Here is a 14,128-nt window from a genome sequence, read left to right as displayed (position 1 = left end):
CGCAGGCTTACAAGGAAGAAAACATTTTTTGGAAACATGGTACCGAATTATTTGTTGTTTTTTTATCTTTCCTCTATCTCAGTTACTTTTGAAGTCAGATTAGTTATAGAATTCAAGTACCAGTGACACATAGGTGATGTACTTGTAAGTATTACTAATCCTACAGTCTCAGCTGCACCTGCCTTCAAGCATTCAGGCTGGGTTGTCTTCTTTTTATGGAATACTTGCAGCTGTGTTACATGAAAGCTTGCATATTGAAATACTGTTTAAAATGTAATTTCACTGGAACTTTTTTTATTATTATTAAGAAAAAATGCAAACAAAACCATCATTAATTGTCCATCTCACTGAAAAGTTGGGAGTAACAGAATGACAGGCTGCCAGTACTATTGAAAGAGTGGCCTGTTTCTTTTAATAGGGAGCAGTGTGAAATAACTCATTAAAAAGAATGTGTAAAACTAAGCATACCAGTTGACAACAGCTGCTACTTCTTCCTTTAGTATAATAAAGGAACAGGAAGTAAAATTGACAGATGATATTTAAAAGTTATACATAATTATATTTTTCACTTCAACAAGGATTCTGAAGTTCCAATTACCCTTGAACCAAAGATATGGCTTTTTGGGTTTACACTGAAAGTTTTCCAGGTACCAAATTTACTGGAGACAGAAAACAACTTGGAGTGCTCCCTGATATCAAAAAGGGTTATTGATGTAGACTTCTGTATTTCCTGCCAGCATAATTTCCTCAACCAGCCGTGGTAGCATTATCTAGAGTTGTGCATTAGCAACTTTAGGGAGTCCTTCCCGTTTACCTTGTGTGGAGTTTAGAGAACTTGATGATGGCAAAGATGGGGAGTTGATACCAGATGGATTTTAATTTCTATAATTAGGATCCTGCAGCAAGTGTTATGTTCTTAATGAATTCTGTCTCTGCTACAAAATTGTAGAAAATATTCTAATTTGACACAGGACAGAAATTTTCTACTCTGCTGCTTCATATTGAAGAAGAAAGCATGGTTTTTATATACCTCAGAATATTACACAGCTTTTGATTCCAACCTAGTGATAGCAAGATACAGACATACCAAACATAGACTGTATTTATGGACCAGTAACCATTCTTTAGACTAGAAACTTAAGAGAAATATACATAAAGATCTTTTTTTAACCCGTGTATTATGTGAGATGCTGTATATATAAATTCTGGTGAAGAAACACCTGGCCCTTTTGCTTGTAATGTTACCTTTTCATAAAACACTGTATCAGTGCAAAACAAGTGGTGTGAAATAGGATTTGATATATTAGCAATATTCCTAAAATTTGTAACAAAACATGATCTGATCTATTGTTTCTGTTGATAGAAACTGTAATCAGTAATTAATGTAAACGTGTAATTTTGGAAGCTGGGCAAAACAAATGCATGGCTTTTTTACATTGTATCTTGCCTAGGCTTTGCTGATTCAGTGAGTGAACCATCAGGGTTGTTGGTGTATTCTGCTGATTGCACATGTGGTTCAAGCAGTTGTTATGCCTGAATTGTTAATTGTGACTGCATAGTATAGTGTGGTCTATAAATAATCATGAGATATTTTATGTCTCCACTTGTGGTGTGGATTTGAGAAGAACAGCTAGTCCTTTTCACTTGAGAAGCTTTTGTCAGGACTGGCTAGAGATTTGATGCGGGAGGTAGAAGTCAACAATCTGAAAACTGCACTGAATGTTTGGGCTGGAGGTGAATGGTTGGTATCTGTGATCATTATGTTTGTATGAATTGGAGCATACTGTGTAAAGTTCTGCTGCAGCAGACAGTGTTTGTGAATTTGCTTCTTGGTTTCAAGTGGATTTTTTTTGTTTTTAAGCAGAGTCTCTCTTTTAGGCTTTCTTAGGTTAGCAGTATTTCTAAATATGCCTAAATATTCATTATCAACTAAATATTCATTATGAACTAAATTTATATCTTGTAAAGCTCAGGTAGGTAATGCTGGATCAGTAGAATAAAATGTTTGTAACAATTTGGAGACTTTTTGGAAGACCAGGTAATGGAATTCTATATAGCAGTGGCCTAATAATAGGGTCATAAAGCAAAAACAAACCTTAAGAATGCTGAGCTGCTTTATTCTGCTTGCATACAAATTGCATGTGATTTCGTAGATAGATGAGTCAATGTAGCACTGATTTCAAACGGACAGATGGTTTCTACTGAATGGTCATCTTAATGAGATGAGTAGAATGTTACTTGAATTCCTCATAATATAATCTTTAGGCACAGAAGGTATTGTATTTTTGAGGATTGTGATAGGAAAAAATCTAAATCCACACTCATTATAAATCCAAAGAGAATAAGCAAATATTCAATAAATCTCATGTGTGTCTTTCCTCAGGCAAAACTAATGCACCTGAGTGTTCGTATGTGTCATTTATTCACAGAAGCATTTTTGTAACACCTTTATAATGCAGCTACTTTCTTGAATAACCTAGAGAAATGTTTTAGGAGACAATGAGTTTCAATTATATAGTAATAGGCAATATGCCTTGTCTATGAATATTAATATACTCTGAAAGTGGTTGTTTAAAAATGGGCACGCTGTTTAAAATGCGTAGTGTTGCTTGGCAAAACATAGGCATGTAAGCAAAATTCCTGTTTACAGTACAGCCTGTAAACCTCTTCTCTACAGGAAGAGGTAATTTCTGTATATTTCATGCACGCAAAACTTTGCTGGTGTCAGCTGGAGGTTTACGCGTGGAATAAATGCAAAATATGTGCTTAGTTTAAGAGAATTCTGCCTTTAAATTAAGAAGGGCCTTTTTCACACTGAGACAATATTCTTTTTTTGACTATTTATGTCTTTTTTTAGGGTGATGGAGAAATATTTGAAAATTACTACAGAAAACAAAGGAGGAAACAAGCAAGATTAGTTCTGCAGCCACAGTCAAGCATGGTAATCAAGCATGATTTGAGTTGAAGCTAATGCTTAGTGATATTTTTGTTTCTGAACTTGTTTTCTTTTTCATTGAAAGCATGAAACAGTAGAAGGCTATAGAAGATACTTCAGTCAAATTGTTGGGTAAGTTATCTAAATGAAAATTTATTTCGGTTTTACTATGTTGATTCTTAATTCAACCTGTATTCTCCTATTGTCCAAGAACTTTCTCCTGCAAGATTCAGTTTCAGCACAAATCATGTGGGTGGTTATTGCAGGATCTAAACAGGAAAGAGCATCCAGATCCTACCAGCAGGAGGCCCTACAAGGGCCCTCCAGCAGCCTGGGCTCCAGATGGCATGAAAAAAAATTTTCACATTTTTACTTCATTTTGGATGAAGCACAGAACACCAAACCTACTGAAGTGTCGCTGCTCCAATGGAGAGGGTTTGGCTATGCTTGGGTGTGAAGAGTGGTATTTGCTCTAATGTTAGAAACAACTTCATAATTGAAGTATTATTTTGTTCTAGTTTCTTTGTAGTAGAAGACCACATTTTACATGTAACCCAAGGATTGGTAACCAGGACATACACTGATGAACTCTGGAACATGGCCCTTTCCAAGATCATTGCTGTTCTTAGAACACATTCAGTAAGTGAGAAGCCTTATCAGTACTGCAGTTTAAATCCTCTTACTTCAGAGCTATGTGTATTTAAAGCTGGAATAGCAACAAAGTGAAAAATTACACCTCATGTTTTCTTTTTCTTGTGATTAAAAATTGCTCAGATTTGGGAGGGAGCCTGCCAAGCTTTTGTCTTTCCCAACAGTATCAGGCTGTGATCCACAGCCATGGGCTATTTGCATAATCCTTCTCTGATTTACAACTCACTGGGTCTTCCAAGCCTTCTCTTAGTCCAGCAGTTTAGAATATGCAGAGTTAATCTGCTGTTATTATTGCAATCCTTCCTCATTAGTCTCAACTGACCTCTTCATTAGATCAGATTGAATAGTTCAGCACTGAAAGCACCACCAGGAAATAGTTCCTAATTATCATTCCAAATGCTGTGTTTCCAAAATAAACTCCACCAGCAAAACCCTTGCAGCTCTCTCTTCAATGCTATAGTTGTGTTATGTTTGTGTTGAAGTAAAGGTATTAGAAAAATTCTGTATCACTTGGGTATTTCAGTGCATTCAAGTGTGTCTCCTAAAGTTATATTCCTACCTTAGCTGCAGTGATGCTGGATGCTCTTTCTTATTCCTCTGTGAAAAAACAGTGGAATACAGATTGTTCACTCAGACTGACTGATAATAAATTGCTTCTGAGTTTATTATTGGTGTTACTTTGACTGTCAGAAAAAATACAAGAACTTTATCTTTCCCTTTTGAAAGTTTGCTAGCAGCATTTTCTTTATGCAGTGTTGTTTTTTATTTTTATTAAAATTGATCTTTAATTCAAGAAGTATTTTATATTTCATATAAAATGGGGAAAAAGTTGAGATTGCAACCATAGTTATCATAGGACCTTTATTAGCATTAGTAGTACATGAGATGTTCTCATAGTTTTTTACTTCTTTTGAGAGGATTATTGAGATATATTCATCCAGCATTCTTTAAAGCTAAATGCTTTGCTAGTTAATTATCTCTATGTTTATTTATACACCTATATAAGAATATGATAATTTAAAAGTTGAAAATAATGTAACCTCTAAAGAACTCTTCAAAGTCTTGTCATGTTCTTGGTCGCTGTTTCTTCTCTATATGCACGACTCCCATCAAACCCAATTCAATCAGAATCTCTCTAACATCATCCTACTGAAGACTAATGTTTAGATAAATAAACCATACCTTTTGTTTTAATAAAGTATGCCAACAGCAAAACTTCAAGAAAGGTGAAACAGGTGTATATTGTCTTCAACCAATACTGTCTTCTCATGCAGCTTTAAATTATTTTAATAGATTTTTTTTTTTTACTTTATCCAGTATTTCAAATAGTGAAGCTGAGGTGAAAGCCTTAGTTGTATGACTCTCCTCCTCTGAAAATCAAATTTCAGTTTCAGTCATCTAGTAAATAACTTAATGTCTTGACCTTTTGTCATCCAATTTAAATTTGAATTGTTTAGAAAATATTTTATTAAGTTTTACCCATACAGCTGGAAAAAATTGTCTGAGGTGGCACAGCATTAGTTAGACCCAAGCTTGGTGGTCAAAAGAACGTCCTGTGGAACCTCTCTGATACCGATTGCACCAAGTGTGCTTATGTTCCACTAAAATAAATGTACTTTGTTGATTTTCAGTCTCAGTACACCATGCTGGTACTTACTGAATCTCATGTTTTTGTTGACTTTTTCTGAACTTTTGCACCATGGATAGTTATATAAAAATTTAACAAATACTTTTATGTAGCTGGACTAAGTAAAGACAAGTCTAAATGGTTTTTCACTAAGGCGGGAGAGTTTAACCTGTGATACTATTCTTTGAAAATGTATGTCCCATATTTTAAATCCTTTTAATAAAATCAGAATTTCTCACTTTCAGTCATATTGCAGTGATCCTGACCTTGTCCTGGAACTGAAGAATCTTATTGTAGTATTTGCCGATACTTTGCAGGTACGTACGGTATTAGTAATTTACCTGAAATTCTTGTAGTCAGATTTTAAATTTAGGTGAGTGCAATGTTTGTGTTTTCATAAATCATATATACAAATCAAACCCAAAATTGCAGAGTAATATTAAAAAAATATAATATAAAATGTATTTCTTGCCTTAGGTCCTCATTTTCATTATTATTAACTGAACATATGTGTTCTGGGCTATCCAGCAAGCATCAGTTATTCATGTCTGTGCAAAAGTAGTGTTAGTTTTGTAATTTGGGTACGCTCTTGTCTTTTAAAAATGCTTTACTTCTCATCATAAAAAAGAGTAGCATTCCAGTTGTCATTAACTCTTTAGCTGAAAGACTAAGTGAACATCATTGGAAAGTATTCTTGCAGTTTTTAACAAACAAGGAGAAATGGGGCAAATTTCTCAATGCATAGGATAAATACTTTGGTAAAATTTTAATTAATCAGCATGTAGTAGTGTGCTAAAAGTACTATAATTTGTGTTATAGAGGTGATAAGATTGAACAAAAGTCTTACCTCAGACTTCTGAAATGTTATGATAGGAATTGAGTGCATTGATTCTGAGCTATCCCCTCTTCATTTTCATCCTTTAGGGCTATGGTTTTCCTGTGAACCGGCTCTTTGATCTTTTATTTGAAATAAGAGACCAGTACAATGAAACACTTCTTAAAAAGTGGTCTGGATTGTTCAGGTTAGTATATCAAAATAGTTGTGCCTTTTGTATTGCATGTATTGTTTTTGTCTGACCTCAAGTTTTTATGATGTAATTCAGAAAGAATTTGTTAACTCAGGTGTTGTATATGATTTTCAGGTTGGTTAGGACAAAGATATTCATCACATGTGACTACTAATTAGAAGAAGAGACATCATGTACTGCTTCTATAGTTAATGGAAAGAGGGAAGGTCTCCAAAGGGACATTATCATAGAAACAAGCAGGAGAGAGACTTCTGTTTCTCTTCTTTAGGAATCTGATAATTTCAGGTTATTGCAGTAGGGCTTTAGTTTCCTAATTTAGGTTGTCTTAATGTCTGCTGTTGGCTGATATGCATATCTGCCTGACAAACTACTGACATTGCCACTATGTCTTCATGTTTTTTAATGAAGGATGTTTTCCACCAGTTCCTTGGGGTCATTTGATTGAAAAAAATCTAAACCCAGGAATACATTAGCCTGAGACTGGACTCCAAAGCCTATTTGCAGATAGGGTGTGATGTCTCAATGTGCAGAAATTGTTTGCTATAAAATGTTTTATTACAGAAAACCTTACTATTAATTTGACCACTTAAGGTTCTCCAGTTCCCTGTGCTCCTGTTACAGACATTTGACTAGTACAGAAGTGCAGAGGGTGCCCAAACGAGGTGGCCGTATCCTGCTTGAAGTTCTCTCAGTCATCTCCATTGACCATGTGTAGCTCTGATGCCTGAGTGAGACACTCTGAATATCAGCTTTAGTGTGGGAAAAGTGCAGGTTTCCTTAATCAATAGGTATATTGTGGTTTATTCTGGAGTGGATTCGTTGCTCTAAGGTTTCTGTGCTGTATTAAGCACGTATGGAAACAGTTTCAGGTATTTTTTCAGTCTGTGATTAGACATACTGTAAGGAGTTAAGATATATGAAGTATTTCCAAAGTAATCAAAAATACTTGGGATGTGTAAAGTTCTTAAAACTTTTTGAAGATGCAGACATAGGTGTGGTGGTAAAATTTATATTTATTTACACATTTTAACACCAGAAAATACTATAAGTTACATGTCCAAAATTTTTTCACTTCACTTACTCACCAGGGATATTTTTGAAGCAGACAACTACAGCCCTATCCCTGTAGCAAATGAAGAGGAATACAGAATTGTTATAAGTAAATTTCCTTTTCAAGATCCAGAACTTGATAAGGTAAGGGAAACTTTTATGTTATTCAAGTTTGTGAAATCCAGTTGAAGACACTAATGATTTCTATAATTAAAAACCAGGGACAGTAATGATTTCTATAATTAAAAAACAATTAAAATTTGACAAGCTAGGTTGACTAAGAGGCTTAATCACCTTCTCTATGTGTAATTATCTCATAATAAGTAAATATAAAAATGAAAGATTGAGTCATTTGCTCAGATGTTTGAGTGAATAATGAAACCCATTGTTTTGTAAACAAATTAATAATAGAGTTTAATTGATGAAGTCCTTATGTAATTATAGTGCAATCTGTCTTTAGCTTAATTTTGTTGCAACTTGTGTTTAATTACTCAGTATACGCTGTTGTATTGCAAAAATACATGTAAGATAGAGATGGGTTAGAGACAACAATTTCTGTGTTTCACTTTTCATTTAAATGTTTGTGTTTGATCATGTGAGGCAAAATAAACAAGAAGGGACTGTGAATAATTCTGCTGTAATAGCAGTGCAGTAGGATGTCCTTTTGTAGCCTCAGCCATTCTTTCACTACGGATTCTGTTCACAGAAAGGTGATTAACCTGTCCTGCTATTCAAGTATGACTTTAGAAATACCAGTGAAGAAATAAAAGGCTCACGATGGAGTCTGTAGAGGGGCACTAAGTCTAAGAACCACATGACAGTGGGAGTAGCTGTTGTGGGGGGAAGCTGTTTTATACAAGATCCATACTACAGATACCTGCCAAAGTGAAAAGCTATTTTAATTCTGTGGTTCGGCAAGGATTTGCCAGCAATTGTAACAGTTGCATGTCATTAATAGAGTGTTGCAATGAAGATGAAAAATTGAAGGAGATTTTTATGCTGATTTTTGAATGAGATTCCAAAATGCTTTCTGGGTGCATTCCTCCATCAAATTAAATTACTTAGCCATTATAGTACTAAAATAAGTTAAATAGAATGGAAATCCCTTACAGTACTGGAAGTATACTATACCCTGGATACTATTTAGCATGCCATATTTTGCTAATAAACTGCAGAAATTTTTATTTTCTACTAAATAGTTTTATCTGCTATACATATATGTATGATTACTACAAAGCTTTGGCTGTTGTTGATGGATGCTTTTTTCCTAAAGAGAAATTGAATTATTCAATTATTCAATCAGTTGTTGATTATTTTTCTCATGCATTAGTCATAAACAGAAAAATAGTTTTTTTGTAAATGGCAAAAGTATGTGTTCAGTACAGAAATACCTATTTAGTCTGTGTAGATTTAATTGAATTTATTCACTTTTGTTCTCCCAAATACAGTACCAGCTTTAAAATTGAAGTAAGAAGCATAATTTTATTATTATAAAATAATAATAATTGTATACTATGATTTCCCACGTGTTAATCCAAATTTCTGAAAATAATTCAAACTGCCTTGGTTTTGTGAACCTTAAAAAATAGTCTAAGCATCCTCAAGGTACTTTGAGAATCCCAGAAGTGTTGAACTTCTCAAACTTTTTTTTTTGCACTCTTTAGTTTGGGAAAAAGAAGTTTGTATTTTTGAACCTCTTATCCCACTTGCATCTATATTATTCATTTAGATTAAAAGCAGTTTGAGACCTGTTTTTAAATGTGTGTTTGTCAATTGCTTTCTGCAGGGGCATCTTGAATTACATAAAATCTCCAACCTTTATTGTAATTTAAAGAAATTCTAAAATTCTAACCTGCTTATAAGCTATTTAAACTGATATAGAAGTCAGCTCAACACATGCAGCTTTGTATTTGATGGAAATCAGAAAAGGTTTTAGACAGATTAAAGTGTTGATAATGTTAAATGGCTTTCTACTTGTTGTGTTTAGTACCAAGTTCTTGTTGGAATCAGTATGATCTCTTATTTCCTCAGCAATCCTTTCCAAAGAAGCTTCCAATGTCTCAGTCAGTGCCTCAAATTTATATGCAGGTGAAGGAATTTATTTATGCAAGCCTTAAGTTTTCAGAGTCGCTTCACCGCAGGTAAGCTTGAACTGTCAGGAGCGTGGCTGTAAAGTAGCTTGTAACTTTCAGGTGACCTAAAAATATATATACTGAAATGAAAATACACTTTCTAGTGTACTTGCTTGCTGTGCTTGTTTCATAATTTACATATGTAACTCTTCAGATATATATTTAATCTATGATTCCCATGCTGTAGCATGTATTTATCCCTATGTGGATATGTATATACTGTACAATATGTGCATCAGTGAGCATAGCTTGATGGGGTAAACAGTTTAAAACACTTCTGGGGTTCTTTAAACAGTATTGACCAGTTTGAATAATCTAGAGAATTTATTTATTTAACAAAGCTTGTAAAGATTGAAAAGAATACTTTGATACTGACCATTTCAGAATTAATTGTTTGGCATCCCTGATTACTTCTTAGTGTTTCCCTACTCAGTGCTTTGAGTTTCCTTAGCAGTGATTTCTCTTTCAACAAACCGTTCTGTCTGCATGTTCGTTCCCTCTCCTATCCCACCTTTTTCTGGTGGAAAACATCCCAATTCACCTATTCCTTTCCTCTTCTGGCCTTCAAAAGCTTAGTTTTAATTGGATAAAATAGAATTCAGAGATCTGAAATCTGGAAGGTATTTGTGGCCTTGTCACCCATTTCTGCACTGTTAAAGATGTAAATTACTCCCTTTCACACATTCTTAATTGATACTGTTTATAATTTACACTTACTAATGAGCACATGTTGACCTCCTTAGTAACTCATTAAAACCCACAAATTACTCTTTACTAACATCTGTGTCAATAAACATGTCCAAAATCTAAAAATAACAGATTTTGCTTCAGTGTTGAAATGCAGTTAATGGATAATTTGGTAGGTGAAAGAGGTGTTCTATCTGCTAGACCAGAGAAAACTTGGAGCAGCCAGAATTTAAAAGCACATAGAGAATTCTTAGCATTCCCTTGACAGGGAAGAAATTAAAATTATTAAGGATTACTGTTGAAGTATTGCTACGTGCAGCATAATTATAAAAATAAACTTCTTTTTTTTCAGTTCAACAGAAATAGATGATATGCTCAGAAAATCTACAAATTTGCTGCTTACAAGAACTCTAAGTAGTTGTTTACAGAACCTAATTAAAAAACCTCATATAGGTTTAACAGAGGTAAGTTTTGAAACACGTATTCAAAACTATGGGTTTTAAAACAATCCATGCTAAAACTATTTTTGTAAATGTAGATACACAGATATTGACACCACAGTATGAGAAAATCAAGTAGTGTTTGTTTAACAACTGAAAATGAGAAGCTGAGTATAAAAAGCATCAATATCTGTTACATACAGAAGAACAATACATTGTTGGGTCTCGTTGGGCCCAGGGATGCCTTTTGAGGGAGACATGACAATGAAAGAATTTTTTGTTTTTTATGATAAACAGAGTTACAGGAAATAAGCCAAAGACATTTACACTTTTGTTTATTTACATGCAGAGCATGATTTGTGTGTTCTGTCTAGCAGTTAGTACCACTAACGTTGAGTTTCTTTATATAAAAAATAGAGTGAAATGGGATATAAGATAAACTTGAATGCATCATTCTGCAGGCAATGTTGTGACATTCTAAGAGCAGTAAATTTTAAAAAATCGAATGGCAAAAATTAGTGATTTTATTTCAGCAATATATTTTCCTTTATTTTCCCTTTTTAAATTCTAAACTATCAGTTGGATTTATTTCACTGGGTAGGTGTTTGAAATCTCTGTTTTTGAAATGGCGTAATTTGTATTTAAGCTACATTATTACTCCTTAGTGGTATTTGAAAGCAAACTTGAAAACTAACAAGAAATAGGTGGTAACCTGGAATCCTGAAATGAATTTCTAATAGCATTCGTCCTGAAATAAGTAACCATCTACAAAATTAAATGACAGTAGGTGGTATAAAAAGATTTTAACAAGAATTTTTTGTCTCTTGTAGCTTGTTCAAATTATCATAAACACAACACACTTGGAGCAAGCCTGTAAATACCTTGAGGATTTTATATCTAACATTACAAATATTTCACAATTGACTGTTCACACTGCAAGACTTTATGGACTTTCTACATTTAAGGTATGGTATATCTCATCCATTCTATGACGATGTCTGAAAAGTTATGTGAATGAAGCATTTTAAAACACGAAGGGTGACAGCAAAGCTGCTTGTCTTCTCATCTTTGTCTCTAAAATGATTCTGAGCTCTTAAGCATTCAGTTGAACACTGAGTAGAGAAACAGTGGATTTTTATGTTATTAGTATGATCTGGAATATGTCAGTACGTGAGAAATCTCAATATTATTTTTCAAGTGCATTTTTTTTTAAGTTGGGAAATGGCAGTCAAAGCTTAACTTCACCAGGAGCTTTTAAAAGATTTGGCTCCAGTTTGTGTAACTTCTCCCTTTTTCTGAATGGAATAAAGCAAAACAGCTACCTTAATCTAAAGTTTGTGTCTATTTTTTATTCTACAATAGAATTATTTTGTGATGTATTTTCAAAGGGTGTAAGTATTAGTATAAAAGAAGTATTAGCATCTAGTGCTCGAACTAAAATGATTCTAGGATATTTTTAGAATTTAAACCACAAAACAAAAGTAAAAGTCATCAGGATTCTACAGCAGCTGCAACTTGAACTTTAGGTATTTGGCGTTTTTTCCATGCACACTGAAACAAAGAAGAGTGATTTCTGTATTTATGGGATAAAGAGAATTAATCCTATTGAGAGAGTTCTGTTTTCTGCAATTAATTTTATCTCTTGATGCAATATGTAGCCTATCCTTCTGTAATATATCCTCTGGCATAGATGTTAAAAAGTGGGTGAGGTGGAATAATTGCAAGACACTTTGTATTTCCAGTTGATAGCTAACGATTCTCCCATTAGCTGTTGCTTGTTTTGCTAAGGATTTAGTGCATAAGGCAAAACAGAAAGGATGTGGCCTAGCAACCGTAGTTGGTTACCACTGCCCTTCCAGCAGTTCTACTAATTTTGGTCTAGGGTGTCTAGTTTGCTTGTTGTGTCTTGGAATTTGTGTATCTATAGCTGTTTTCCTCTAAGGGCAATTCATTATCTTTTTACCTATCAAACATGCATTCAAAACCACTTAATACAGCTGTAGTCTGATTTCAGTAAGAGGTGAGATATTCTTTATCCTTGAATTTCATTTAAGAAGTGCATTTGCAAGTTGAGTTGTATTCTTTGTAGGTTGCTTATGCAGTTTACCAGTTATGTTTAACATTCCTACAAACCGAGTTCTGTTGGAGGGATTCAGTACTGTGTCTGTTCTTAGTGAGTTTGCACTTTGGAAAAATATGGGATAAGTGCTGTCAAACAGAAGGGCTTTTTTGTGTGTGTGGTTTCTCTCCTGTCTACTTGCCTGGAGAACTTGTTAGCACAACGTTCTCCAATTATAGTGGAAAATTCTTTTCTTGTTAATCCCTCTTTTTTCCCCTTTCTATTGTAATGAAAAATTGCTCACAGTTCCCCAACTGGGCCCTCACAGAGTTTGGTATGTTCTACTCTTATTAAATTCATCTCCTAGTAGCAAATTGTGTCACCTCTATTCTTTCAGAGGGGTCAAAAATCTCCTTTTATTAGCAGCATTGGTCAGGTTTACATTCCATGAGATGAGCTTTTACATCAACATTGTATTTTTTAATGCAAGACAAAACCAGAAGGACTAGTCTTGCCATTGCCAGAAAATCATTTTAATTGTTAACGGTGATATGACCAGTCCATGAATGACTTAGATTTAAAATAAAAAAAAAATCCAAACCCAAACAAAAAAATTTGAAGAAATTTTGCTCTAAGCCTAGGCAGATATATTTGCAGGTCCCATAATTATAAATTGTTGCAGCTGAGGTTTCGTTGTTAATTAGAAACTTTAATTAAAACTTTCTTAGTCATTACCATCTACAAAATTGTGGATTTCCATACTCCTTTGACATGATGACAGGTTGCCAGATTCTTGCGTGTTGGATGCATGGAGAGCTGTTCAGTGGAGCCTTTCTCAAGTTGGTTTGACAGTAAAAATGCTATTTTTAGGGAATCGTACTTTAATATTTATTTGTGGTAGGGCCGCATACTTTCTTGTTTACTCCTGAAGTGCCTCTCAGCCTAGGGCCTGATTGAAGACTCAGTTTGGCACACTCAATCTGAGGACACCTTTAAGCTCATAAATTTTTATTTTTTCTTTTTGCGTTTCTTATTTATGCTTTTCTCAAGTGCCATATTTTTTTGATTGCTTTCTTCTAGAGGAAAGTAGTGATGGGAGTTTCATCTGCTTTTTGGTCACTTCAATGTATCCAGGCTAATTTTACCCTCTAAAAACCTTAAGCAACTGATCCATTTGGTTTAAATCAGATGTCTTACTTGAATTATTTCTCCATATCAGCTAAGAAAATTTTATCTTGAGCCCAAATTAGAAAGATCTCAGTATCTTTAAACTCCAGGCTGGCAAAAGCACAACTTTCCAGCAGCACACACACAAGCATCTGCACAGAGATCCTGTTGGATCTCTTAGGATGTCCCCTGTACAAACGAGGCAGAGACAGCATTGGAAAGTCAGCTCACACTAAATGCAGGACTTTGCTGTTCAAAAAAGTAGAATCCAGGGTATGGCAGAACAAAAGTAGGAGCAAGTAGGGGAGTGCTCTGCATCATGATGATCAGGATATTTAAAGGAGGTTGAAAA

At 34.3% G+C, this 14,128-nt stretch overlaps 1 protein-coding gene across 5 annotated transcripts in view; it reads left to right on the top strand.

Moving 5' to 3' along the window:
- EXOC6 (exocyst complex component 6) overlaps positions 1-14,128 on the top strand; it is an 88,130-nt gene that overhangs the window by 32,479 nt on the left and 41,523 nt on the right. For all 5 annotated transcript variants that reach the window (XM_059851642.1, XM_059851643.1, XM_059851646.1 and 2 more), the window contains exons 9-17: positions 2,858-2,941; positions 3,021-3,067; positions 3,454-3,574; positions 5,459-5,530; positions 6,138-6,235; positions 7,330-7,435; positions 9,323-9,432; positions 10,463-10,574; positions 11,381-11,515. In XM_059851642.1, the coding sequence (XP_059707625.1) occupies positions 2,858-2,941; positions 3,021-3,067; positions 3,454-3,574; positions 5,459-5,530; positions 6,138-6,235; positions 7,330-7,435; positions 9,323-9,432; positions 10,463-10,574; positions 11,381-11,515 (885 nt within the window). The remainder of the gene's footprint in view (positions 1-2,857; positions 2,942-3,020; positions 3,068-3,453; positions 3,575-5,458; positions 5,531-6,137; positions 6,236-7,329; positions 7,436-9,322; positions 9,433-10,462; positions 10,575-11,380; positions 11,516-14,128) is intronic.

The sequence above is a fragment of the Haemorhous mexicanus genome, chromosome 7, assembly GCF_027477595.1.
Source record: "Haemorhous mexicanus isolate bHaeMex1 chromosome 7, bHaeMex1.pri, whole genome shotgun sequence".
Classification (NCBI taxonomy): domain Eukaryota; kingdom Metazoa; phylum Chordata; class Aves; order Passeriformes; family Fringillidae; genus Haemorhous; species Haemorhous mexicanus.
Note: the sequence above shows the minus strand (reverse complement) of the source record. Positions and strands in the feature narration are given on the sequence as shown.